General features: G+C 46.5%; 1 protein-coding gene across 1 annotated transcript; it reads right to left on the bottom strand.

The window, feature by feature from the left end:
* Positions 1-128: 128 nt before the first annotated feature.
* On the bottom strand, positions 129-26569 carry LOC108555749 (ras-related protein Rap-1). Its single transcript, XM_017911540.1, has 4 exons — positions 26516-26569; positions 2150-2260; positions 922-1345; positions 129-815 (listed from the first exon to the last, which is right to left on the bottom strand). The coding sequence occupies exons 1-4, from the start codon at positions 26521-26523 to the stop codon at positions 516-518; spliced, it is 843 nt and encodes a 280-aa protein (XP_017767029.1). The 5' UTR covers positions 26524-26569; the 3' UTR covers positions 129-515.
* Positions 26570-27989: the final 1420 nt, after the last annotated feature.

Here is a 27989-nt window from a genome sequence, read left to right as displayed (position 1 = left end):
TTTCTTTTTTTTTTTTCTTTTTTTTCTTGTACGATAAATTTTCAGGAAAATTTGCTAAATCCTTCAAATTGGACTACGAAAACCTGAACGGTACGATAACCGTGCGAGAATCATAAAGTTTCGTCGGAATCGAATAGAGGCTATCTCCAGGGTAAAAGTTCTTCTACAAATTGAAATGGTACGGAGGATCTTCGGTTCGGAAACGATTCCATTTTGACTTCTTGGAGCTTCAACGATATCGAATTACCAAGGATCGAGAAGGAAGAAATTACCACGTTCCACGGTCGAAGCTGGCCTTTACCTTTTCGTCTACGACATTTTTAGCCGTTTAATTCCTTCGATGGGCCATTCGACGATCGATCCAAAGTGCCGAGCGTGTCGACAGGACATGTCGATCGATCTGACGATCAGCGAACGAACTCGCTGATAGAATCGTCGCGGCATAGCTTTGCCCTAGCCCTTCGAGTCCCTCACCCTTTCTCTTTTGGATCAGCAGAAACGTAGCGACAGACTGTTTACGAGAGAATGCAGGAATTCCTCTTGGACTCGGAACGGTCGCAGATCCGTCGCAGATGCTGCAGCTGTGCCGGCGATGGCACGTGAGCGCTGCTGCTGCGGGAATTCAAATGCTGCGGCTGTGGCAACGATTGTCGACGAAGACGTCTCAATGCAGGGCTTAGGCTGTACTGCAACTTTGCCTGGATTAAAAGCTCCTTGAACACCTCTGAAACGTTCAGGTCCTCCTTCGCTGACACCGGCACGTAACCGTTTCTCCATTTCATAGTCACCAATTCTCTCCTGTCCGCATCGAACACCTGAAGTGAAGTGTTAAGTAAAATTAAAAGAGAGAAGGAATTTGCCAGTGACGTAGCACGAAAACGAGTGAATGGGGACAGGATTTATAGATGGGATAAGGTTTACCTTGTAATCAGACTCGAGCAAGTCGACTTTATTGGCGGCGACGACGATCGGAACAACGCCCTTCGTGCTGAGAACCTGAGCTCTCAGAGTCTGCACCTCGACGAACGTGTTAGGGTCGTGAATATCGTAGACCAGAATAAACGCGTCTGCGAACTTGATAGATAGGTCTCTCATGGCCGGAAACTCGTACGCGCCCGAAGTGTCCAAGATGTCGAGCGTCAGATGTTTGCCGGAAACGTTGAAATCACCGTGGTGCATCTCTTCCACCGTTCGCTTGTACTTCGGGGTAAACGTGTGGTAGAGAAACTGGTTGATTATAGCGGATTTGCCAACTTTCGCCGCTCCCATCACCACGATCTTGTGCCGTATGGAATTATCCGTCTGTTTTCCACCGCCACTCTCTGACTCTGACAATCTCTCATTTCTGCAACGTATTTAAAAACGATGAATTTTCGATGAAAGTTTTCCAAGCTATCTTTTAAGGGAACAACGTCCTAGGGAAGAGAATAGAGCTAATGAACGCTAAAGATCCCTTTCACTGGCTCCACGCGTTATTGAATACGCGTTTTGTGCACGGGCTGCCCTGAATTTGAGCCTCTATTACACCCTACAACGTCAAGCTCTGTGTAGAGTGTGCAAGCGACAGCGACGTCGGCTGTACACCGGTGCTTTTGCATGCACCAGATAACAACTGTTCCTAAGTATCTTCGTAATCATCCACGCTTATTACGAGGAGGAGTCAGACACGGTTATTACCGGGCGCACAAAGGAGGAGAGCGCGAGCTTCCCTTTTTGCGGAGACTAGCCGCAAAATTAAAGCTCGGCCCGGTCTAAGAGGGAGTCAAGAGGAGGTCAGAGGGTAGAAGAGGAGGGAACGGGAGAAGAAAATGAAACGAAGTAGGGGGAACGAAAATGGTCGAAACTTGGAATCTGCTTGAAAATAACGTAAAACGCGCTTTCCACCGGGAAAATTCTCTTCTTTCTCGTTTCTTTCGAATCAAACGAAGTAGTACTTCGCAGGATATAGAATCGTAGTCGGTTTGCGTACGAAGAGGAAGTCTCGCGGCTCGTTCTCCGTGAAACAAGGGGAGACGAGGCACGCAAAGTGTACGAGTAAAGGTACCTCGGGGATAAGAGAGGGAGATTCTTCTTTTCTTATCGAGGTAAAGGATTTGCGAGCGCGAATAAGACAGATTTAGAGACGTTTCGAAGGCATAAATTTCCTTACCTACAGCTTTTCGTCGTTCCATCTTCCTGGCCCTCTTTCATCGACGACGGCTGGAGACTGAAGCGACGACGAAATTGATGCCGACCTTTCATCATTTCGCTAGAACTCTCCCTATAAAACAGACATCATAAAAATATTTCGGGCATAAAACAGAAGTTCGAGGAGGAAGAAAAAATTCACGACAGACCTTTCTCCTAGGGTAACGTATTTCGCGTTAGGATATTACCTAACCATGGGTCTTTCGTGAATCTAGAGAAAAGAAAGTTGCAAAACACACCAATGTTCTCCAAGAGATTCGTCTGAACGTTTTTAACACGTGTACGCGATGGTTAAATCTAATTCGACGATTCCCTTTTATCTTAGGATATCACCTAGCCATGGGTCTTTCGTGAAACTAGAGAGAAGAAAGTTGTAAAAGACACCAATGTTCTCCAAGAGATTCGTCTGAACGTTTTTAACACGTGTACGCGAAGATTAAATCTAATTCGACGATTCCCTTTTATCTTTCGTCCGTGACTCCCGAAATTAGTTTGCATAATTAACGGGTGTCGGGGACAATTAACGTCGGACGACGCTCGCAGCGTTTCCCGGCGTATGCATATCGTTAAAAGTTTCAAACAGCTGCCACGAAGCTAGTCCACGGGAGAAACCACGGCCAATAGAACCGATTGATCCACCTACGATAGGCAGATAGATGCTCGCGTTTCTGCTGATAAAACGGGACGAGCCACACGCGTCAAATCTCGTATCGATCGGCCTGTCGAGTTTAATCGCGGTACAACAATCCCGATTGTAGAAAAATCGTAGCAGTGAATTCGTTACTTAAATCCACCGGTATCTTCTTTCGATTTCCGCCTACGTAATTTCGCGCAGGATCCGATTCGAGAATTCCAGATTGGATCAAAGGAACTCGAGAGCAGTACCGCCGACTTAATGGGAAACTTCGCGGCATAAGAAAAGGGGCGGATCGTAGGAAGCGTTTACGCTTTTGTCGAGCAAGGATGCTAGTTGGTTAACAGCTTTCTGGATACGTGTCTGATTTGAATGTTAATTCAACCCGAATGATAATTTTCGAGTCGATCAGTGGTTAAACAGAGTCGATAGGGTTAGTTTGAATCGATTCACTCTTAAGTTCCATCGCATTGAACAGCTTTGAACTCGTATCCAGACGCGTAGCTTTTCGAGACATCACTGTGATCTTATTAATTCGAAAGCAGGCAAGAAAATTATGCGAGTATTGGTTTTATATGCGCGAATGGTATTGAGGTAGAACAAATGAAAATTATTTGCTATGATATAAATATAATATTTTCGAGTGGAATCTAGTGTGAATGTTGATGAAAAATGTTTAGAAGAATGTGCCAGAATGAAACAGTTACGTGAGAATCGTGATAGAGTAAACACGAGTTAATACGATTGAGAGGGAGAGAAAAGAATTTTCAAGATAGAGTCAATCTTTGTGTTTAAAAATAGTTTATTTAGAATTGTTGTCAGTATTTAAATATTATTATCTAAATGTATTAATTTGTCAATTGTTAAAAAACGTGGAAGATATTGGTATTCATTTCTATCCATAGTACGAATTAGTATTCCTTTAGAATATTTTATAGAAAGGATTGGTGCATTCATAAAATAGCCTAATGTCTCGTTTCGAGATTACTCGCGTGTAGAGTAGAACTTATCACGTTTCGTACTACTTTAGATACGTGACACATGTGTCATGATAAAAACTGTCTTCAAAATCCTATAAATTAAAAATTTTTAATTCGCGAATTTATATCTGGTAACTGTTAGAGATTAGCAGACATTTTACAATCGCGATATCTTCCTTCAATTCGTGTAAACAGGTGTCTTTGTCGTTACGTGGTATAGCGAGTGAGTCAGTCTGAATTCTGTGGTAATGGTTGCATAGATTTTTAAATATATATGTGTTGGGATAAGTGGAACAAGTATGCATGGGATGGAAATATCTAATGAACTCGGGTTATTCATTTCTATCCACAAATTATTCACCTTGATTCAGCTTATTCGCAACGTTCCTTCGCTAGGCACTTCCTAAGGGGAATTAGCAAACGCGCGGATTTCATATCCGTAGATTGTCGTCTTAAGTTCCGTGTCTCTTTCCACGATACTTAACGAGTTTCTCGCATCCCTTTCTTCCTCGCTCCGATTTTTCTTTTTCGCACGAATGGCTGTGCTCTGGGTGAGAAAGTAATCAGCGATTTGAAATTCTTCGAGAGATTTTCCTGTTTGGTACGTCGTTAATTTCGTATCAACGAACCACGAAAATCTTGAAACGAACGAGAATTTATTTCTTCGTCGAATTTCTCCGTCCTTCGATATTTCTAGTTAGTCTAAATTCGAGTGTAAGAAAAAGGAAAAGGAAAAATAATGGTACAAAGGGAAAACCAAAGATGGGGGTTGAGATAAGATATGGTTTAACCCTTTGCACTCGATGACTTTTTCGTTGCAGAAAAATAGTAATTTGAAGACTTTCTGTCATAGAGTCGACGATATTTTTAAAACGATAAATGAGAAATCATATGCAAATTAAAACGTAGAATTATTTTTCTTCCACACTCCACACATCGTTAGGTAATTTTAAATTTGATATATTAATTAACGTGGATCTTTAGAATCTGATTAAATGGTGACTGAAAGTCACCTCTCGAGTGCAAGAGGTTAAGTGTGTAAATAAGAGTATGTTTATGTTAGGTTAGGTTAAGTTATTATTATGATTGTATCATAGGCTGTTGTTTCGTTAATATTGTACTGTTGTTATAGTAGTTATATATTTTACATAAAATAGGCAATATTTGTGGAGAATAAAGAGAGACGGAACCCTCGTAATCCAATAGGAAAACAATAAAGATTTATCTATCTATCTATCTAGTTAATCTAAACTCTGGAACTAGGCTGCTCATTTTTTCGAATCTCCCTAATCCGACATTCGAGTCGCGTAAAATCTTTCCCCGTTATTGCGAAGTGGCTCGGAATGGAGTCCATAAGCGACCTTCTGTTCCTCGCCGTAGGTGACATTTTCTAATCTTGTCCAGGCGACTGCTGATTCCCTGTGGATAAACATGTGAACTCGCCCCTAGAAATGTTTGCAGCAGCGTAACGCAATTTCCCATCGCGATAAACGATACGCGTGTTCGACGGTAGAACTTGGTCGTCGTATACGTATTTGCCGGGGAACAAGACTTCGTAGATCGATAGTCGGCCGCGATAATTGCCAGGCAACCGTGTGAAAACCTGCCTGATATCGCTTCCGATTGTTTTGATTGTACTTTTCGAGTCCGATGCAATACGGGTTCCGTGCGAGAGATATATTATCCACGCGACGCGACATCGTACATTTTAACCGTGAAAATGGCGAGAATTTGGCCCCGTGTCTCGCGATATTTTTCTCTGCTATTTCTCGATGAGAAAGCGTTTTAATTCCTGGCTAACGCGCGGCTCTGTTTCGTGTAACCAGTCGTTGTATCGTTAAAAAATTTGATGGCCCGTTGCCTGTAGGTGTAGCTATAGATAAACATGAATAATGGACCCGACGTGTTTTAAAGAAAAGTCAAGCTCGAGAAAAACGAGCGGCCGAGAAATCTCATGGTGCGCTGGGGGATTAAAGCGCTTTGTCTGCAAACGCTGCGTGTCCTGTTTCCCCGTAGCCATTATAAATTCCGCCTAAAACTAGCTACTTTAAGTTCTTTTCGCGTCAGCTTCTGATGCCTCCCCTCTGACTCTGATAACACACGGAACGTATATATCGGAAGTGGGTTCGAACTTAATTCACGAATCCTCGAAACTCTAATCTGAAACTTGGCGAGATTTCGAAACTTCCGCGAACTTTCGAAATTTGAAATTCTAATTTTACTTTGCGTCCGGGATATTTCGTTTTATTCACCGGTATCTCGACAAAATTTCTCCACGATTCTTTATCGATCATGGTTACGACGAGAGATTTTTTCCTCGCGCATCAATTTTATATTTCGTCCTTCTATCTATGTTTCGAGAATCTGAAATCGCGAAAGGGGGGAAAAATTTCCAAGTAATGAAACTTTCTTGGATTTCGAAAAGTTTCGAGAAACCCATCTGCATTATGTATTAGGGTGACCAATAAGTAGTATCGGATTTTTAGAGTAGACGGTGCTCCCTTACTTCTGCTTGAAGTATTAAGTATAACGACTCCTTAATTAATATTATATAACTACCCTTAAGATGATAAGAAGTTTTATATCAAAATTCGATCAAATTTCTTTATATTTTAAAAAGAACGACTACTATTTGTATGCAGCAAATATGGATGATACTTGTTGGCCTGGTGCTTTCAATCGTGATCGAAGGACTATGAAATATCATGGAAATATTTTCATTCTATTTTTCACGTGGATCGTTTGAAAAGCAGCGGGACAAAATTGGTAGAAGTTTGAGGCGATTCGGTCAATGTCCCGAACACGTTTTAATCTGCGCCTTTATTGCTTCGTAAAGCTTCGAAGAACAGGTATCGATGCCCGGTATTGATCATCATTTTCCAGCGATATTACCCTCGTAAACCATCGATCCGTTGGTTCAACTTTTAATCCGGTTGCTCGAGAATTTATTTCCGTTTGTACGAAACGTTTCCGAATCCGCCATATTGGGCCACGCTGGAACTCGATCGCTGCACGAAGTAGTCCTGCGCGTCGCGATCAAATCGCGTTTGCTTAATTTTCTCGTGTAATTCGTATTCCGACAGACCTGTCGCGCGATACAAATTGCGGTAATTAGGAAACGCCGCGATCAGAAGTACAAATATATGCGTTACTATTCGTAATTAACTATAGGGAAACGATATTCCTCTCTCTCTCTCTCACTCGTCCTCTCTCTTTCTCTCTAGGGACATCAGCAATTGCGGTTCTACGAGTCTTTAGGAGCATTTCCGATAACGAGAAGCGGTGCTTATTATTAGAAACGCGCGTGATAGACGACACACGAAATCCGTTTCATTTCCGTCGTTCCGAATCTCAAATGGACGATCTTCTTACCCCGAGATTCAGCCGTTTGCCGAGAAATTAAAACTTTCGCATCGACGAATTAATTATCTGCCGTTCCTCCTCGGGAATCGAAGATGTTCCATCGTGGAAAGATAAACGAATCTCGTTGCACAGCTTGGGAATTGAACGAATAGAAAATGGAAATAAGTGCCGTGGACGTAAAGTATTCGAACCGATGGTGTTACGGCTTTGTTCGCGTAATCAAATGCATCTCGAAATCCAGGCTTTCGAAATAATCCGAGCTAAGTAGATTCAGGATCTCGTTATCCCTCAGACTTCCGTTTTCTTCCATTTGGCCGCCATAATCCGCCCCCTAGGCGAACGGGACGAGCACGGTAGGTGTCTCGGACGGTTTCACGAGGCCGGAATTAATCCGTCGACGAAACACGATTCGTCACGATCGAAACGGCAACATCCGCGGGGTACGGGCATCGCCGAGAGGCTGGAATTATGCGGAAGCGGGTGATACATTCCGGATCGATATTCAAATTATCCGAAAAAATGATGCGGGTAGGTGTGTCGGGATATCGAGTGGCATACCACGTCGCGATAAAGTCCTCCACGATTTATTGCCAATTTGACGAACGTATTTTTCCTTTTATCTGTCGCTTTAACCCTCGCCGCTTTTTTCTACCAGCACGTTCGAGCAAATATATTTGTCTAACAAGTTGATGACGGTGGATAAGCTGGGCGGGGCTTAAACCCGCGTCGTTCTATCGATCTTCGCGATACATTTTACCATGAAATTTGGAAAAAAAGGGAAGACGAGAAGGAAAAATGGGACAGTTCCGGCGTGCAGCCGTCAAACTGACGTGCACTCTTTCAATGCGTCGTGACTGGACGCGTCGCTGCTGTGACATTAAATTAAATTCAACGACTGCGTTAATGCCAACGTTAACGGGTCGCTGAAAAAGTCACTTGACTGTTTTCCGATAAAGGACGTCGCGTCGATTTAACGTTGATTCTACGTCGAATCCAATAGGCCAAGCGGATAAGCGTACCATCTACGAACGTGTCTACGTGTCACTTTCGTTGGAAAATTTCTCCACCGCGTGAGACGTGTGCTCAGTCTCGAAAAATCCGTTGTAGCTGCAAGTTTTGTTTGTACGCGTTGGAAAAATCCGCCGATTCCTAAAAGCGATGCATCGAGTAGCTCTCGAGTTTCCCCGGAATTTGAATTTAAGATATCGAATCATGTGGAACGTGGTAGGGATAAAACGCTCCAAGTCACGCCGGAGTTGTGTTTCAACAACGGCCTGAACTGGAAGTGGAGGGTGGAACGTTAAGTTACTTCAAAGGCGTCTATATTTTGGGAAGAAGTTTCGGTGAAGCCTTTAGCGGATTCGCCTCGACAAACATCGATTCTTTCCCGAGGATTCTATTCTACGTTTTCCTCCCTTCGTGATTTACGACGAAGGGTCCGCGAGCTGCGGGTCGCGGGACCAGAGAGGGCTTTCGGATGTCGAATCGTACAAGTAATTTCGATCGCGCTTCGGGAATCGTACGAACTGTACAGGTTAATTCCCAGAACCGATTTATTTTTCATTTGGCACACGTCCGTGGAAAGTATTTTCCCGAGTGAACCGAACTTTCGGACCTTTTAAACTTTCCTCGGGAAGGTTAAGTCTCGTCGAACGTTGCTAGTAATTAAAGAAGCGGGAAAAATACGCGAGTGGCCATTTTCGCGTATTTCGCGTCTCATCGTTGAATCCGCATCGCGAAATCGCGACGATTATAAGCATACAATCAGCCTTAATTAATCTCCAGGACTCGTTTCTTATTCTTTTTCTTTTTTCTTGATTTTTCTTTCTTTTTTCTCGCACGCGAATGGAGTTGAAGCCCCGACTTGACTTTCTTCGCTCGACGATGACTCTAATTACGAACTCTCAACATTCTCGCGACTGCAACAAAGGTTTTAAGGAATTCCTGATAAATTAAGGTTCCCAGAAGAAAGGACCCACCTCATTACCAACTTTTTGTCAAGAAATGAAAATGGCCCCCATTATCTCGAACTACTTCTCGGCCCGGGGCGAGTGACTTTTTAATTAAAGAAATTGCGAGACGCCGCATGCATATTCATGGTATATTCGTATAAGAATAAGCACGCCGACGTGACTGTATCGATGATTGTTTCTTGCGAATATCCCGGCGAAATCCTCTCGAATCACGCGCCGCGTTTATTATCCGATTCGAAACGATTCAGCGTCGTCGACGCGGCGTTTTATCGAATAAATGTTAATCGCTCTTCCTGAAATCCCTCGTTTGAGGTGTTCTTACGCTTGGATGGAAATTTGTATGTAACGCGAAAAGGCCTGACCGTCCACAGCACCGTTTCAAAATCCCCGCCATTTACCGTTATAAAGGTGTTTACCGGTCGCAAACACAGGTAAACACGGTATAAATGGTCGGAGCTCTGGTACAAAATATCTTTGCGAACCTCGGTCGACCTCGTGAATTAAGCATCTATAGCGGAGAGGCAACAAGTTCGCGACAATTACCGGCTAGCCGAGACTCGTTCCATGGACGATCGTTTCCGACTTCGAACAGCTCGTTACACTTGCTAACCGGTCGATGTACGAATCGTTGTGTACCAGTTTACGCGTACCGGACAGCCACTCGAGATAGTCGAGTCATCGAGAGACAATGGTGCCCATACCAAGGAAAAATAAGACGATCGTTATCCTCGAAAATCGAAGAACCATTCCTGAGGTTCCACGACGAAGTTACGAAAAGTAAAAGGACTCGAAAGCAAACATTCAGGAGACGACGGTACGGAAGCGGTCCGTTCGATTAATCACACGGTGTGCGCGTAGAGAAACACACGGGGATAGAGCGAGGCCGGTGATATTACGAGACGAATCACGTGAGGTCGAGGAATAACAAAATCCGCGAAGACGTCGGGTGCCTTGGCAAGCTTATCCCTGTCCGTCGACGTTCGATACGAGCTTCCGCTGGTAACTCACGGAATTAGCGTGACAATCCCGACTGTGATGTCCCTCCGTATCGGTAACGCGTGGAAAGTAAAGAGAGCAGCGTAGTCGTCGAAGGGTGAAATAAGAAAAGGCGGTAAAGGAGAAACAGAGCGAGAGAGACGAGGGGACGTGTGCCCTGAGTCTGTGACTCGACAGGACGCCAGAGACGTGTCTGTGGGAAAAACTAGGAGAACCGAGAGGGAATCGCGCCCCCTTTGCTGGTCGTCGACGGCGACGTCGTACTCGCCACCCTTATTCCGACTCGTCTGAACTGGATCGGTGCAATACGACGAAACCCGACAGCATGGAGCCGGCTAGTTCCGACTGACTTCCCGGTCGTTGCTCCACTTTGCTCGTGCACGCATTCACCTCCTCACACCACTCCATATCCACACTCGCACACACACAGTTGGCTGATTATCGTCCAATACTGGACTCTCTACCGCGTGCACACTCACCCTTCCTCTCTTTCTGTTACTCCCACCCTCCTTTTCTCCTTCTCTCTTACTCTCCATAGCACATAGCCAGTTTGACGTGGACGTATTTACATGCAACGACGCGTTGAAATTCGTTCGGTCGCTTGCGTTTCATTCTGCGCGAACTTCCAGCCAACTTCTGCAATTGTGTTCACGTGACGCTGGCGTGTACATCCGGAGGCGTTCTCGTGTGCGTACGAGGGCGGAAGCTTCGAGAAAGGACGGTCAGATCTGCCGCACGAGTTACGCGTGGTGGTCATTGGCAACGGAGCTCTTGGCCAGCTTCCGAAAGCCGCGACGGGTTGGCTTTCGTTGACCTTAATGTACCGGACAACCGCGATATTAATGGGACATTCATCGCGAAGCGAAATGGGGCTGTTGATTACCGGCGGACCGCGATGGCGTGGCGTATTTTGGTCAGCAGCGTCGTCTTCCAGGATTCGCCGTCGAGGAATGTAGTTCCGTTTATCGTCCCCGTTTCGACGGGCAACGGCTCTGCTTTATAGACCCCCGTAACCGACCCCTCCGTAAAAGCAGCGGTTCCACCCTCGTCCTTTCCTGCGGGCTTGTGCCTTCGCGATCTCGAATTAAACACACGCGCAGCCTACACGAACACCGGGTTGAAACGTCTCCGGCGACCGCACCTTTATAAATGTGCGGTCGCGTCAGTGCTCGCGCAATTTTCCGTCGACCCCCAATAACGGCCTGTGTACGGCCATCGGCGACCGAGCGTAAGTGTGAGACGGTTGGCTACACGTATGTACTTTGTCCGATAGCGGAGACGTTTTGGGAGCAGTGAAACACACTCGGTACTTCCCCTTTCTCTCTATTTCCCCTCGCCACCGTCCTTCTTCGCGTACCAGCCCTCCACCGGAATCTTGACACGCAAGAAATTTACTATTCCCTTCGACCGGGTCCCCGTCCAACTGGGACGTCCAGGGCATTACTCCAGTTTTGGCCGATGTTTTGGTGACGTCGTAGCCATCGCTCGTCCCCGCGTCGTTGAACCCAACGTTAATGGTACGAACCGGTACTTCTTCTTTGCCTCCAAGGAGACGCTTCTTCGACCCGGCGGGGACGTTCCAGATGAATTACGAGACTTTTTCGGATCGCGCATCAGCGTCGGTTGCGTTTATCGGTAATCGTTGCGTTTACGAGTGGCAACGAGAATTTATGGCCCGGCGTTTGTCACGGGATTCAGGCCGAATGGCTCGCGGAGGATCATCGCCAGGTCTGCGTGCTGCTTCTTGCGTGTCCCGGTAGCATTCTAATGAGATGACAAGCCATTGCTCCAGTTTCGTTGGCCTGTTTCGTCGTTGCTGCAGCAACCCATCCGATGCTAACGACGTCCACGGTAATCGCGCCTGAGACCTGTTTTTGGACGACTGGCATGCGTTTCGGGATCAAAGTGAAATTGATAAATGCGCCCGTTCGCCAGGCCGATAGACGAACCGTGTTTTTGTCCACGAGCGCGATTTCGTCGTTCCATTATTCTCTCATGGTAACTTCTTTGTCGTATGGCCGGTCCACGGGGGCTAGAGACGCCCACTTTCATACGCCGTCACGTTCAATTTCTTGTCGGGAGTTATCTCGACCATCGCGATCTCGGTTCTGTCCTTTGTCGAGAATGATTCCTTTCGACACCTTTCGATTTATAAACTTTCAGCCAATAGACCGATCGAATCGGCCAAACTTCTCCCTGTCCGACACTGACAAATAGCAGAAACGTTTTCCCGATTCTGCGTGAAACGTAGAGTCTGTCACGCGATTCGACGCGCTGGTAAATGCCGTTTCTTCCCATCAACGTCCGTAGAAAGTGTTTCTCCTCTCGTCGAGTAATTCCACTCCTGACTCGTGAAAGAGGATGCGTTAGAGCCGACAGCCACGAAGAAACCAACGATTGATAGACGAACGAGTCGGGACGTAAAGGAGACGGATGCCTCTTCGTTTTCTTCTTCGTTTTCCTTCGTAACCCTCGAGAACGGGCTTCCGAAGGGTTCTTATACGGTGTTGATTCGTGGTATTGATATACGCGGACTTACACGAGATTGGAGAAGCTGGCGGAAATTAATGTTTTCTTTTTTCCCTCACGCGAGACGTCATAATTAACCGTAGGGAGTAAGACGCATAGACGTGACAGAGAGAAGGCGTACCGTACAATAGCCATTTTAGCGAAACGATCAGCTACCTCCAAGGGAATATTACTTCCTAGGATATTGGTTAATTTCGTAAAACCCCAGAAGTGCATCGGCCCAGATAAGAGAAGGATTTATGTAGCAGACACTTGGATATAGACTTAATCCCGATCTTCGAGAGATTCAAAGAGGTCAGTAGCTCCAGTATTAAACGCGAAGATCCTCTTAATGCCATTGTCGCTTCATACGTATGTATATCTATAGTATTGGCCTCGTACGCTCTAACGCTCTGTTTCAATCGCTTCCATACAATCTCTACCTCTCTCTCTCTCTCTCTATTTTGCTCCAATGGTTTTGGCAAATCGTCCATTCGTATCTCGCCCGACAATCTCGAGAAACTGTTACGGGCACGTTAAATGAAATAGAAAAATGTCCATTTTCTAAGGTTAACCGAAAATTACCTGGCTGTGAACGGTTGCTATATTCCTAAGGATCTTCGTTGGACCGAGTCGACAAGGATCGTGTATTCCGGATAAAGTTGCTTCTTCCTTCTACAGCGACCCTCTTTATTAGAGCAGGAACCCTGTCTACGTTATTTAAAACCCAATTTTATCCCTCGGTCCGATCCTCCGTGCAGATACAAAACTCCAAACCTACGATGCCCACCGTTTCGAGTACTGGGTCCACCGATAACTTTGATTAAATCACAGAGAGGAGAAAAAACCAGGTTAGGATCCTGACCATTTCCCTTTACCCTATGTCCTTTCGATTCCCAAGAGATTCCCGAACAGTTTCCAAAATTTGGAAGCCTTGATTCTCGGTGGATACGCACGTCGTGGATATGGTATGTATCGCGTGGTACAACGTGCGTACACGTGGTACACCGTGCAGACGAACGTCTATTAAACGACATGGCGGGGGTGTGTCGCACGTAGACAGAGAACGCACGTGACACTTGTTACCGAGTATTTGGGTTAAGCCGTGATAACGCAGGTGACACCGCACTCGATAAGTGGCGAACAACGACGCATAAATTTCAGGTATCATTAACGGCTCGCTCGGGCGCCTCTTTACATCGGCTGGACGTTCTCCTCTTCGCCATGGACGATGGGGAGAAAAGAAAACAAAATCGTATTTCACGGAGTACGCTCACATGGTGCCAGTGGCTTGTTAAGGGTGCTGACCTGTGAAACTTCGAAATGACATCGCGATACGCGTCATTTCGTCGAAGAAGCACAATTAGAAGACGAGTTCTGCTTTCGCTGATGGTTACGCGTAGTCAAGCGGAATCCGTGCTATGTTCTTCGACATTTACCCCACGCGTTATGGAAGTGCCCTTACGAATTTCGAATCCAACTTGGACTATCGTATTTTCATCTCCGATTCTAGAAGATTATTTCATTCTCGGGTTCCACAATCGTGGGTGTCAATGGCGAATTTAATCGTACAACCGGAGAAACGAGATCTCACGTCTCTGAACCACGATCGAGTCCATTTTCTTACTATTTATCGCGTCTCTTCGCCACCGTATCTGTAGCGTCCTACCGTATCGAATCCCTTCGATGTCCTAGAACGCTTATCACGCGCCAAATTAATATCGCGTGACTAGTTGTAATAATAAGGATCTAGAGTGTGTGTTCAAAAGAGAATGTTTATTTATAGAAAAGTATAGAATAGTTATAATGGAGACGTTGAACGGAGTACCATTTCGAACACGCGTTTATATGTGTAAGATATTTCAAGGATCGGTGTCGAAGACGAACTGATTTCTCGAATTTGATCTATGTCGTGTCTCGTCGTGTCCTGTCCGGTGTTTTCTCCAGTTTAGTTCTGATTGGGCAGAATAAATGTCGGTGGTGGAAAAGTAAGGAGTTTTAATTGGACAGAGGGTGTGACGGAAGGACCTTTGGCTAAGGAGTAGGAAACTGTCAAGGAGCCGATTTTTGATGATCAATGACGTGCTGTCCGTTCGTCGCTTATTAGGTCCCATCTGTCGCGTCTGGTACTTGTAAAATTCCTAAACTTTGCTTTACCTTTATAAACTTAATCCGCTAGAACGGCGATGAGGCACATCTAACCTCCGGAATTACAGTCTAAAAGTATAAAATCTAAAATAAACCGTTAGTTCTGTTAAAAGTGTAAGCCTTAGAATAAAAATCATGTTATAAACTCGCTCTTCGGGACGGAACAGTATCGTAGAGACACCCTTTAGAGTCTGTTCCGATCTTTTCAACCCCCAAGACCGGATGCCGTGGAGCGTTCGATTAACGACGGAGCGAACTTTAATTTCTTCCTGCAGCTTTCGTTAAAGTTTACGCGAGAACATGAATCTTAATGTCTACTTTCCATAATTCATTTTTCCGCGACGCCGTGTCGCGTTCCCGGCGCGGGATCGCTCTGCTGCCGCGTTCGATCCGTGCACGCAACCTCTCCGTGGTCGATTTCAATCTCCGCGCTCGTTTCGTAAGCCGACGACTCACCCGACGCGAAAGGAACGTACCACGAACCTACCACGAACCCGCCACCACGAATACGAAGAATCGAGGTCAACGTGGGAAACGTGGAAATGCAAACCGAATCGTGAGCTGGGAAAGCAATATTCCAACGGGGTAGACCGGGATGCAACCGGGAACAAACGATTTCCCGCGACGAAATCCGCCGCCGAGAGCAAACAAGGAAGAGACCGTGAGCCGAATATCGAATTCGGCCGCATCGCGGAAATCCAGTAGATCGTGATCCGATGGAAAGAAACTCGGTGTTTCTCGTTCCTCCGAATCTCGTTCAGCTGTCGCTTACGCTTTCAACATCGTTGTCGAGTTTAACGATTCCGGCGTTTCGAGAATCATCGCGGAGAAAGCACTTTCGGGGGAAGCTGACGACGTCTTTTCTCGATTTTCTCGATTTTCTCGATTTTCTCGAGCGGTGCTGGCAAGTTTGTCGATATTGGTTTAGAGAAAAACGGCGAAGTAGCTTCCGGTGGAACTGGAGGAAAATCGCGACGTTATGGGCGGAATTCTGTGGCGATACAACGCCCGGAGAGGGAATAAACAACGATCGAGCGTCGGTGGCGGACTGCAAATACAAATGAGGCGGTGAGAGCCCGGCGAGAATATCGTTTCAGCGTTCGATGAAGATCGACTGTCCGGGGTGCGTTCTTGCGGCGGAAAAGGGCGAAGGAACGAAGACAAACCGCGCAATTTTCCGCGACACGCGAAATCCATTCCACGAGAGAAATCGTCGAACGTTGCATTGCTCGCGCGGTATCTGTAAATTCTTTGCCCGTAGGACGTCTTTTTCTCTTGGCACGCGAGATTTATTCGACGACATTGCCGTTGGCTTCGAGGAGTCTGGCGAGTCAGCGGAAAAATTTCTTCGGATCTTACATCGCGATAAACGTCCCACGTCGATGTTCGAGTTATCGCAGCCGAATAATTTTTAGGTATACAAATTGCCCGAGTCGCAGAGGTGGTTAATATACAATTTACGCGAGTTATCGCGCGACCATTATTCAAACGGGTCACAGTCGGAAAGCTCTCGCGAAAAATTGCTCCCTTAGTCACGTGGAAATGAGCCGTTTAACACACTCGTTCCGAGGGATTAATTTCGTAACGAGCATTAAGCGGAGCACGTTTTTCGTTTTTCTTTTTCCCGTGTTTTCATCGATAGCCGATGAAACGCCTCGTAGTGTGCGCGAGTTGGGTGAAAATAATATCGACGACAAAGTGGATTAAAGATTTCAGCGGATTTGCACGAGCAGTTGCGCGATCGGGCATCGAAATGTTAAACGATCGCGATGAGGTCAACTTTCGCCTAATTTAACTCGTCGCCTTTCGATATCTGATCGATTCGATATTAAACGCCCCGATGTTCCCGCATAATTTCGTTTATGGATCTAAATTGCGGTATTATGTCTGGTTAGACCGACAGTACCGATTATCGATTAACCATCCATTCGAACTATTGGGAAAAAATATATTTAAGGTACTCCGACGCGACAACGAGCGACGATTAAGTGACGCGAATATTTATCGCTTTAATATGGCATTAATTGGATGAAAATAAAGCGAATATGATTAACGCGGCGTTAAATCCGTGCAATGTTAATTTATAAATTGCTAGGTAATAAATTGACCGGGTTAAGTAATTCAAACTTCGGCACGTGGAAAGCTGGAAATTTACCGAGTTTCATTTCAGCAGTTTCCTTCCCAACGTCGTGTATCAAATTTTCATATTAAGACCCCGCGTTTAATCCGATTTTATCTCTTGATAAAGAGAGAAGACCCCTGTCACTTTGTTCGAACGGAATCGCGAGTCTCCCTCTCATTCATGCTCCATCAAGCTTAACGATCTACATGCAGAAAAGTTTCCGTTCTATTATACCCTCGTGACATCGCGTATTTTCCGCGATATCGTCGTGGCTTTTAGGCCAGATACAATCTTTCCAGGCTATACAAATTAATTCCCCTCCCGAAGTTTCCTACGTACTTATACACGCTAATTGCATCGATGCTTTCGCGCGATCCGGTCGAAAGTGATTATAATTTCAAATTCCGCCATTTCTCTGAACTTTATTTAAAAGTTAGAGCAGGTTTGTAACGACGATCCGAATACGTATCGCATCCATTCAAATTCACGCGGGATAATGCCGCGGAATTGTACATTGCACTTTGCTCGATGAATATACGGGTCGAAAGCGTAAACCAGAACAGCGTTATTTATCAGCACACGTATTACCGTGTGCGCACGATCGATTCTTATAAATTCGATACATTCTATTAACCTGTTCCCGCTCGGTCACGACAGAAAATCGAGCTTTAAGCCGACTACGAGTCCATTTCTCTCTCGTATTAAACGTTTCCCTCGCTCCTCATTTATCCCCTTTTATTCTCCCAAGGCGAAGAGATCGAATTTTTCCTATTCGTGCAGATCTATGTAGCCACTCTCGCGTCATCGACGGTTTTTAATCCCGTTCCATAGACGGCTGGTATATCGGGATACAGCCATTCATAGCGCGAAACAGCGAGCTTCGGGTACGAGAGCCGTGGGAAAAAGACGAATATCCTTCAAACGCCCAGCCGGTTATTTCACGGTACCGGGAAATACTTAATCCTTACACGCCGTGGCACGAAATATTTCCCGCGCTAACAGGATTTCGTAATTCTCCTCGACCCCGTTTTATTCCTTTTTCGTCGCTTACCGTCGTTCAACCGCGTCAAAGATACGTTTAAGCACCAGAAACGCGTACTCTATCCAAACCCGACGCCATAAATCCATATTTTATTTCGTCGCGCTTTCAAGCTCGAATTTCACAGAGGCACACTTCGTCGATGAGTACCCCGAGGTTCTCTCGCACCGGGATAACGCGATTGATCCCGAAATGGCGAGGAAAACAAGCGCGATGTTTCTCCCTTATGTGGCAACTCGGATGAGTAATTGAAAAGTTGCCTGCTCCGAAGTGCGCGAAAGCTGCATCAGACGCATCCCTCAGCTCGTGCATGTCTGACGTTTCATTGACCGAATAATTCGCGGTCGCTGGGGGACGGAAGTACCTGGAGCCACGTCGTAAATTCAAAAATCAGCGCATCCATCCGCGCCCGAGTTTCTCAGTGCAAGCAATCGACGTAAGAGCTTCGCGGGTTACAAACTCGAGCTTCCGGCGAAACTTGCCACCGTGGTGTAACTTCGGTCGCGTTGTTTTTGCACCTCGATCGACTTTCGACGATTGAAAAGCCACGCTAGAGAACTTTTCTGGGTTAATTACCCGCTGATCCCGCGATGTTTTGTCTTCCGCGCGGCTGTCGTTGACGAAATTCGCCGAAATCGCGAACGCGTCCTCCGAAGCGTTTTTGGACCCTTTGCAATTAGGGTGAGCTCGACGATGTACTAGTTCCTCGCCGATTCTCACGAATTTATTTAATTTATAAATTTATAAATAATACACGTATGAGTGCCGATAGAATTTTACCAAGTTTTTCCCAGTGTCGGAAACTGTTACCATTCGTGTGCAAAGGGAAAAGTTTAAGATATGGCGTTTCGTAATATATTTCATGCATCGTGTAAAAATCCGCGAAGAGTCAATACGTCGACGAGTTCACGCGAATCCGATTCTATGAACGATTATTCGTGGACGTATACACGTAAACTATTGTCACGACCGTTCTTCTTCTTAGCGTTGTTGCTGTGTATCGAGAGACGAAGCGGGAAGGAATGGAAAGAGGCGAGGGAGCGTAGAACGCGATCATTTTTCACTGACAAACTTGCAACAGCTGGCGCAGGACAAATCGCTCTCTGTCGCGTTGATTCAGAAGCGATTTCTCATTGAGCGAATTTCCGGCTTGAATTTCGCCGGAGCATCTCGCGCGTTATGAAACGTCACCGTAACGCTGCGTGAAAACAGCCGGATATTTTACGCCGTATCCTTCTCGCGGAAATAAAATCTGTTGTTCCATCACGGTGAACGATTCCTCTGTCACGCTCTCTTCCCCGCCGAATTTTTCCACGTTTTCGTTCGCCGAGGTTCATGCACGAATAATTACCAGCTTCCGCGTTAATCAGGCGAAAGCTGGCTCGCAGTTAAGCGCGTTAAATTGTCACAGGTTTATTTTTTCCTCGCGTAATTGTAATATACGAAGCGATTAACAGGCGTGTTTCGAAAGATTTAACCGTAGTCTCTTAATTGCTTCGAGCGGCATTTATGAACCCCGAGGAACGAAGAGTGCACACGCGGCTAGGTAAAAGTTGGGAAAATTGTGTTGCCATTGACGTCACGAGGAAAATCGCGAGGCAAGGCACGATTGATTTATACCTCGAGGAAGCCGCGTATTCTCAAGATGGAAAAGTCGGAGTTCCAATTATGAAAATCGTTACCGACAAGTGTCGTTTACGAGTGGTTGCGAAGTCTCTGGCAGGAAAGTGGATCGCGGGATGCACCGTAATGATAGGCTATACGCGGTGAAATTAATCTCGTATCCGTCTATGCTGTAATTAAATGGGTGAATAGAACGCTGGGAAAAGCGAGCACGGATTATCGTGTAATTATTGTCGCGTCGCAAGAAATCACTAGCGCCCTCGTCTCGACGAAAGCACGCGCTCATCCGCGCTGTTTTTCCGACGCTTTCGTTCCATCAAATCGCCACGTTTAGGCCACGGTTCACCGCAATCGAAGCTTTTTGCACCCATCTTTTTCTCTTCGCGTCGCATCGTCGCAGGTTCGATCGAATCACGCGAATCCGAACTGCTGGAAATATCGTTGGAAGACATTGCTTTTACGGATCGGTAATGCGCGGTCTACACGATCGACGTTCTAAAAGGTACGGGAATATTCGACGAATTTATATTCCAAGGAGGGAGACACGCGGTATAGATCAATCTCTTCTAGAAAGCAATGGCGAAGCGACGAGATCGCAAACAGGGCACGAGAAACGAGCAGCACGGGATGAATTTGTTCCCGAAATCGGTGCTCCTCGCTCGATTTCAATCTCCGAGCATTCGACGGGAAATCGTCGTTACGATTTCAGTGAAAATCTATATTTCGATTTAGTAGTTTATTTCGAACGCGTGATTCGTCTATCGCCTCTGGTAAATTTCATTTGTACCGAGATGGGATAAAAAAAGGCGAGCGATTGCGATGACGGTGTGACTGTGCACGTGGAAAATATTCGACGTGGAAATTCGTTCCAGTATCGCATCAGTCGTAGATAAATCTTCTCGGTGCTTGGTTAGCGGAATTTCCGTCGAACTCGCGGCTCACCGCGGGCAAAATCAGATATCCTCTGTAATCATGGTCCCATAATATCTATAGCGAGGCGCGTATCGCCGTAACGACGGGCTATAAGGGAACTGTGTTATTCTCTCTGACGCGAAACCTCTTACCTCGTCGCGATGTTTCATACATTCGGTGGACTTGCTGCGACGGTCCTAAGTAAACCGGGAGTGTTCGCCGGCTGAAATTTTGATCCAGCTCGAGGAAAATTTGATTTCTCCGTCAGCCAAAATTCTCCACGCGGACCTTCCTCCTCCTTCACCGCGAATTCCTATCTCTTCTTTGGCAAACTACACGGAAACCGATTGATAAACCGCGCATGGATCCTAAGTAAATTTCCTCGAGCGTTCTCGGTCCACTATCCGGACTAGACTTTCATCCGCCATACTTGTACAAGAATTTAATTCCCCCGTCGTAATTCGATCTTCCGAGTAGATTGGAAACGAGTCGACTTTACGTACGCCACTTTCCTTCATCACGGAAATCGTCGTATCGAATCGGGAGATTCTAAGAGTTTCCACTCGCGGCTGCTCTTTTAGAAGAAAATTTTTCGCCTAATTTAATTTTAAATAATCATTCGTTGCCCGAATAACGAAGCAAATTTGATACTATTAGTTACGATGGAAAGAAATTTATGGTTATCAGTGGAGCTGGCGTTAAACATTGGTCCTTGTGTCAGGCGAGTGTCTCGATTCTGGGTGGTTTGCTCCAAATTTCCTCGATGTCGAGAGTCTCCGAGTCGCCTCGCGGCCGCAGAGATCATAGGCAAATCGACCTAGCCTCCTAGCTCCGGCCAAGTCCTATCTTTTCGTCGTCGTGTTTCTCGGCAATCGATAGCTGTGTCCGCGCGCAGAGTGCACGAAGTCAAACATTATTATCGATAGTGGGTCCCCTCTCCGCGGCCCTCGTTTCGTTGCGTCTAGCATGCAACGTTAATTGAACGTACACGTACATCCTGCGGGTTTATGGCTGGAAAGGCGTCCGTTCGTCGTCCATGCCGAGTCGCTCTCACGACTGCTTTCCCGACGACAGCGTCCGCAACGAACCGTGTTTCAGGCAGTTTATTGTTCCAAGCTGACGCGACCGAGAGCGAATCGCAATTAATCGTCACTGTTGCGAACAATATCGAGCGAATTCGAATCCTACGTGGTTGTTATCGCTAACCGCGTTTGGGGTTGCACGCTGAAACGTGGTTCGCGTGATCCGAGGCTGGTCGAGCCCCTTTTCGCGACGTTTCAGGATGCAACGACGACGGGGTTGCTAGAATGCGGTTCGCTCGTAAGTTAAACCAGCGATGTTTCGTTTTTCCGGTCTAGACCACACCGGTCCCGCAGTCGAGACACCGATCCGGTCTGTGTCCCCCTTATTTAAATCCACTGCGGTTCTTTTTCGCGAGGTTATTCAGAAGTCCGAGCCGCGATAAATAATTGAACAGACACCTCGGTGAAAAATGGATGTCGCATGATACAAAACTTATTCCGAGACCTTTGAGGAGCTAGAACACTCTCGCTGAATAAATATACGTATTATTAGGGTAGCGGAGTTTTTAACAGCGATCCGGCATGCAAACGGCATTTTGAATGCAATTGGATCTGCCGTGTCGCTGAAAGATCTCGTACTTTAATCCCAGTTTTGCAGATTTTTCGATGCACGGGTGTAATGCGATTAGGGATCAAAGGCAGGAATATCGCGTCGACGCGATGTTACATAAAGCGTTGGAAAAACAGGATCGAGATATTCACGTGGGTCGTCGCTTCTTGCGCGTTCAATTTACACGGCCGGTTATTGGCCAACACTGTAACCTTTATCGTTTACCGCCTCACCTTGTCGCAAATGTAATTTGCTGAAACGATCATTGCGTAATATCGGCTGGAATGAGCTATGCCGCTGGAATGATATTACCCGAACCGACCTAAATCTCGTTACAATTTACCGCGATCATTGCAGGAGCATGGTGTGCCGTCGCTGCACCCAGATGCAACAGATGTCTCGCGAAAAGCCGTGAATGTGTCATCGACTAATGCCATCCAATTAACGCGCTTATCCTAAAAGATTACGTATCGCGGTTCTTTCTCTACGCGTCGATCAATCGAGTATCCAAATACCAAGGTCGGATTCCGTATCGTCGCTTCGCGGTGTCGCGATCGTCACTTCGAGCTAATAATCATCTCCGTGACCGTGATTCCGATTTTCGAGATCGAAATTTCCATCGTGTCGCGACTATCGCGATGAGATGTGGTTTCCGAGTTAAATGCGAGTCCGCGCACCCTTCGAGAGTTGACGAGGAAGATGGGGGTCGACCGACGACGCGTCTGCACGGCAATGGCGAATCATAATCGGGAAGTATGCAGTCGGCGAGCGACGAAAACGTGTTCGACAAGTTCTCGCGCGTGCTCTATTCTCTAACGCGACTCGTGACACGAGATCTCTAGCCCCTAGCTAGGCCTAGAGTTATTCGGTCCGCGTCGTTATGCGGCCAGGGAATCGGGGTGAAATCCACTCGGCGGCGAAAGCACCGGAAGCGTACAAAGAGAAACACGTTTGCACGGCGAAGTTGAGCGACGTGATGCTTGCAAGCTGGAATTCGCCGCGTAGGCGAACATTAAACTGGGAAGCTAATTAATTCGAGACGAGGAAAAATGAACAGCGATGCTCCGAACGAACGCTATTGCAATTACGCGCCGAGCATGTTGCGGGACGTTCTCCAAACAGATGGCAAAACGCGAATACCACAAATATTTCCGCTGCTACGAATTTTTATCATTTAATCCCGCGCGATGGAAGTTTCAACCGAGAACATTTCGAATTTGCGCACAGCCGGCGTCGTTAGCGGTCGAGCTACAAAGCGTCGGATAGAATAAATATAATTAGAATAAGAAACCCGTAAACGTGTTATCTTATCCCCACCGTATTCGACGTCCTCGAGAAACTTGTTCCGAGTTCCGGCCTCACGATAATAGCTGCCGCGATCATCGCGCGAAAACTTTCCGAGGGTCTTTTGGGTCGTGTTTTCACGCGGACGAGTCCGGAACCAGTTGTTTGTATCTCGAAATTCTCCCCAACTTCTTCATACCCAATTATTAGCGCGGCTTTGCGAAGAACTTGGGGTTTTGACGCAAACGATTTTTAAGTTTCCGTCGCGATTCTGTAGATTTTCGCGCGAGACGGGCACACCCTGGAAAATCTCGAAATCGGTCTTACGATTAAAAATATAAGTGCTCGCAGCTATCAGCTGCGGCTGATACGCTTTTCCCGAATATGAGTTTAGGATTTACGGCAAATTCGCATGCTAGGTATCTGCACTAGACGCGGTCGTTCGCTCCCATGATTTCGACCGCAAACTAGTGTTCTTCGTACGAGAACAACAGATAGAGATTCTCCGATATTCTCCGCTTTCCGTGCGTACTTTGGCATTAAAATATTTCCGCGAATATTCGGGAATTGTTCGAAAATATCACCGAGGGTTTTGGAGGGTGTACCAAGAAATCGCGCGACAGCCATGAGACAGGGGGTTCGCAAAGCGTTATCGAATCACTCGGAGAAAACATTCGGCGATTTGAATAGAGGAAAGTTTCTATTGGCGAATATAGGCAAAGTTTATCGAAACACTTGACTCGTACTCCGCGTGTTCCACCTTTCAACGAAATAGTATTTCGGGGTCTCCAATTTTACCGGGAACGCAACGCCGCAGCGTCGCTGTCGACCCCCCGTCCTCCGGATCTTCTCTCCACCGAATTCGAAGACGCAACGAAACTGCGGGATAAATTTAGAGAGTGAAATCTTGGAGGAGAAATGGCGACTAATCTCGCGAGCGGAAACTGCCTTGGAGGACGTAATAGAGGAGAGAGATTTTTTCGGGTTTTTCGATGGAAAGCAAAGCTGACCTAAAATAACAATGCTCGGCCATAGATTCTCCCGACGGTCGTATATCTTCGTGGTTGGGAACGGAATGGTGGTGAATCTGGCGTATGAAATCGAATGGCGATGGCCGAGATACGCAGCGTTAAAGCCGGCACGCGTGCGAGGAAGCGTTCGCGAGGATCCAGTGCCGAAGTCACGGTCTGAAAGGACTTTGGTAAATAGCACAATCTACCGCGCCATTTCCGACACCTGACGGAACAGTTGCCCAGATAAGGCCGAAGGGAAATGAGGAAACATCGACGTGTATGGAGAACGTGCCGAAATGTTGGCAAGCTTTCGTGTCTCCGAGAGAGGGCTTCGAGGGAAGAAAAGTCTCAGCATCCGGAAGTTTTAACGAAGAGAGAATAAGGACGTGTTCTTTATACGAACAACCGTGCGATGAGTTTAATAAGGGTGAAATTCGTTGTCGCCTAGTAGACGATAGACGGGTGTCGAAACGTTATTAAAACAAGTATAAAGCACGATGTCGCGCGCGCACACCTTGCTCCACAACCAGAGTAACTATACTTGTAAATACATTTTACGGTGGCACAGAGAGCTGTGGATATTTACCGTCTTGCTTGTCTTACGTTAATTTCGTTCCTGTGTACACGAAAGCGATAACCCTCTCCTTTATCATCTCCGTTGCGTCATTTCAGCCAGGGAATTAAATCGGGAATGAGTTTCGAAAGAGCGTTGCCGACGAAGAAATCGTTCCGAAATTTGACCTTCGACGGGACATCGAAATTTCGCTCCCCGTTGGAACGCTATACCGTGACACCCAAAACGTTCTACGGGGTATGATTGACATTCGGATACGCAACCGAGGTACATCGGTGGCTGTGAAAATCTGCGTGGGAAGATTGGGGGATACATTACGGCGTGTAATGCTGCGAGAATGCATCATCCACACTGTCGAGAGCAATAGCATTAATATCGCATCATGGTCGCGTTCCCCAGCCCGGCAAAGTGTTCCCGATGCGAAGGTAATCGAAGCATTGGTATACGAAGGCCACTGTTTTTATATTTTCAACGGAGAAAGCGCGTTCTGCTAGCAGAATAGGATTCAGCGAGGCGAAACTGCGTGTACCAGGAAGTGGCGAGTTTCATTAGGATTCGCTCAAGTTTCCAGCCAGAGACAATGTCTACGAGTTAATATTCTACGAAGCTGTGCCGTTTAGGTAATTCACGTGTCGCCCAGAAGAGTTTGAGAAAGTTTTCTGCATAGCTCGCCCGGTCAAAGCACCGGTGTTTTCACTCACGCCTATGCGGGTGCGATGGTACACTTCGTCGAGCTGTGTAACAAATTACAGAACCTCTTTTCACTCGAAGGGCTACTGAAAGACGGGTAGAACGACGTCTGCGAAAGAGTAGCGGGATTCTTTGACTATTCGCCAACTACTTCCAACTCTGACCTGCTTTGTCGAAAAGCTCGTATAATTTTAAGAGCTTCCCTGCTCGACGCTGTATTTTAACTAATTGCAAGGAGCAGTCGCATCTCGCGATTGGTCGATTTTAATCAAATTTTATCCGTCGATTCTAAGGCGAAAATTAGTTGATACCCGTTATTTACGTAGATATTTAAACGTTGTAACTTCCTATCTACAGACACGACTGTTTTCTTAGCACCGTAACCAGTGACGTGGCAGCAAAGTTGGTAATGCAATGGATTCTTACGCGGCAGTTTCAGCAATTCGAATTCTACGACTGGAGGAACTTTCCCTCGTATTATCTTCGCTTTTGTTTCCCTCTCCTTCTAGTTTTCCTGTTCGTTACATAGAACGCCGAGTTTTACGTTTCTGTAATACCAAGTCGAACTAAATTCACCGGTTCCTAATCGAGTTTGCTCGTTATACTATAATTTATACTTTTCATATTTTCATAACGCGTGTCGCAATCGTGATTAATGTTCCTTTGCGAAATATTACTCGGAAAAAGTCGTAACGTTCGAGGTCGTACGTTTCGTATTTAAATTGTTCCCGATACTCGAAATAAACGCGCGACGACGGTGATTATAGAAATTTAAAAGACAGTAAAAGGTATAAAAATAAAAGAAAAAGAGAAGAAGCTCGCGGTCGGAAAGCTTACCTGGACATTAGCCTCGGGAAAGAGAAGAGCGCGGCGACTCGGTTTACAGATGAAAACCGAGTCGGGTGGAAACGCGGGAAAGCTGGGAGCGGGCTGTGGTAGATCCGCCGGTAACTCGCGATTCTCCGTCGGTGGTTCGATCCGTCAGACTCGGTGGGCTGTTCGCGCCGAGTTCAACGAGGACGGCTGAACAGGCGGTGCGTGCGATTGCATCGGAGGTGGCAGGTGAACGTGGCTCCTGGGTAGACCGACTCGCTTCCAGACGAACACAGCGTTGCGGACGAGCTAGCTCTGTCCGGAACTTCGGTACCGTGCAGGGTACTATCCTCGATGCTTTCGGTCGGCGTCTGCGCTCTTGTAACCTTCCGACCTTCTCTGCCATCTATACACCCCCACCGAGTGCCCAGCGTATTTTAAACTGCAGCCGTGCTAGCTGCTCGTCTCGCTCCCTCTCTCGCATTCGCCTCCGCTCCCTCTCTCTCTCACCTTCCCTCTATCCTTCCCACTCCTAGCGCACCTGACCCCCTACCAGCGCGGGAGCACCTGATGCTGCACCTGAGGTAGTAGGGTTAACGCTTCTGCTCCCAACTTCGGGTGGACACCAGGCAGAATAACCTGCGGACCACCGACCGAGGTGCTGCGTTTGTGTTTGTCGCGCAGATGTTAATTACTGCCGTTCATCGAGTGTTTCGCGAATATTTGCACGAAACTCGCGAAACGTGCTTATGGTCGTCGCGTAGATTATTTGGAAAAGATTATGTCGTCGGGCTCGATGGTGTAAAGGGTGGCACGCGATTCCCGATGGAAAGGGACATTTTACACGCGTGTTTCAGGCCTCTGAATAATTCGCCAGACCTGCCACTTTCGTCGCCTCTGAGCCTCACTTTGCTCCTCGAGATGTTTACGCGGGATTTAATAATTATAGGCTTCTTGGTTATTTAATTAGCCTTCGTTTATGGTTCATTGGTCAAATTGTTATCGCGGGAATTTTTCATTTTCTTCCACCTGTTCGGTACACTCTTCTATGTCCTGGTTGTTTAATGCGATATTACAACGTTGGCTTTAATATCGTTTCCTTTAAAAGATAGAGATGCCCCGGTTTTTCCTTCTCGCCCTTTCCTCCCTTGATAATATACCCCCGGCGCCGACGATGTTTCCGCTGGAATCTTTCTTCTTACGAATTTTCACTGCCGGCAAAGGTTTCGGAGTCTGCCTCGCAAAGATATACGCGTCGCGATCTCTGGAATTACGTTTCCAAAGAAATCCTGACGGAGTAGCGGAGATGGAACGTTTGTTTACTATGAATTTAGAGGAGGCTCCGATTCGCGAAAGGGAATAGACAAATATCGCTATCATTTTCATGCGAAGAAGTCGTTTATCGAGCAGGCTCGGTAAAGGAGACGTACAGACTTGCTCGGTCTTATCGAGATTCTTCGAATACCGGGAAACTCGTCAGTATTACGTTACCCTTGTA

Source organism: Eufriesea mexicana, unplaced genomic scaffold (assembly GCF_001483705.2).
Source record: "Eufriesea mexicana isolate 0111107269 unplaced genomic scaffold, ASM148370v2 scaffold265, whole genome shotgun sequence".
NCBI lineage: Eukaryota > Metazoa > Arthropoda > Insecta > Hymenoptera > Apidae > Eufriesea > Eufriesea mexicana.
Note: the sequence above shows the minus strand (reverse complement) of the source record. Positions and strands in the feature narration are given on the sequence as shown.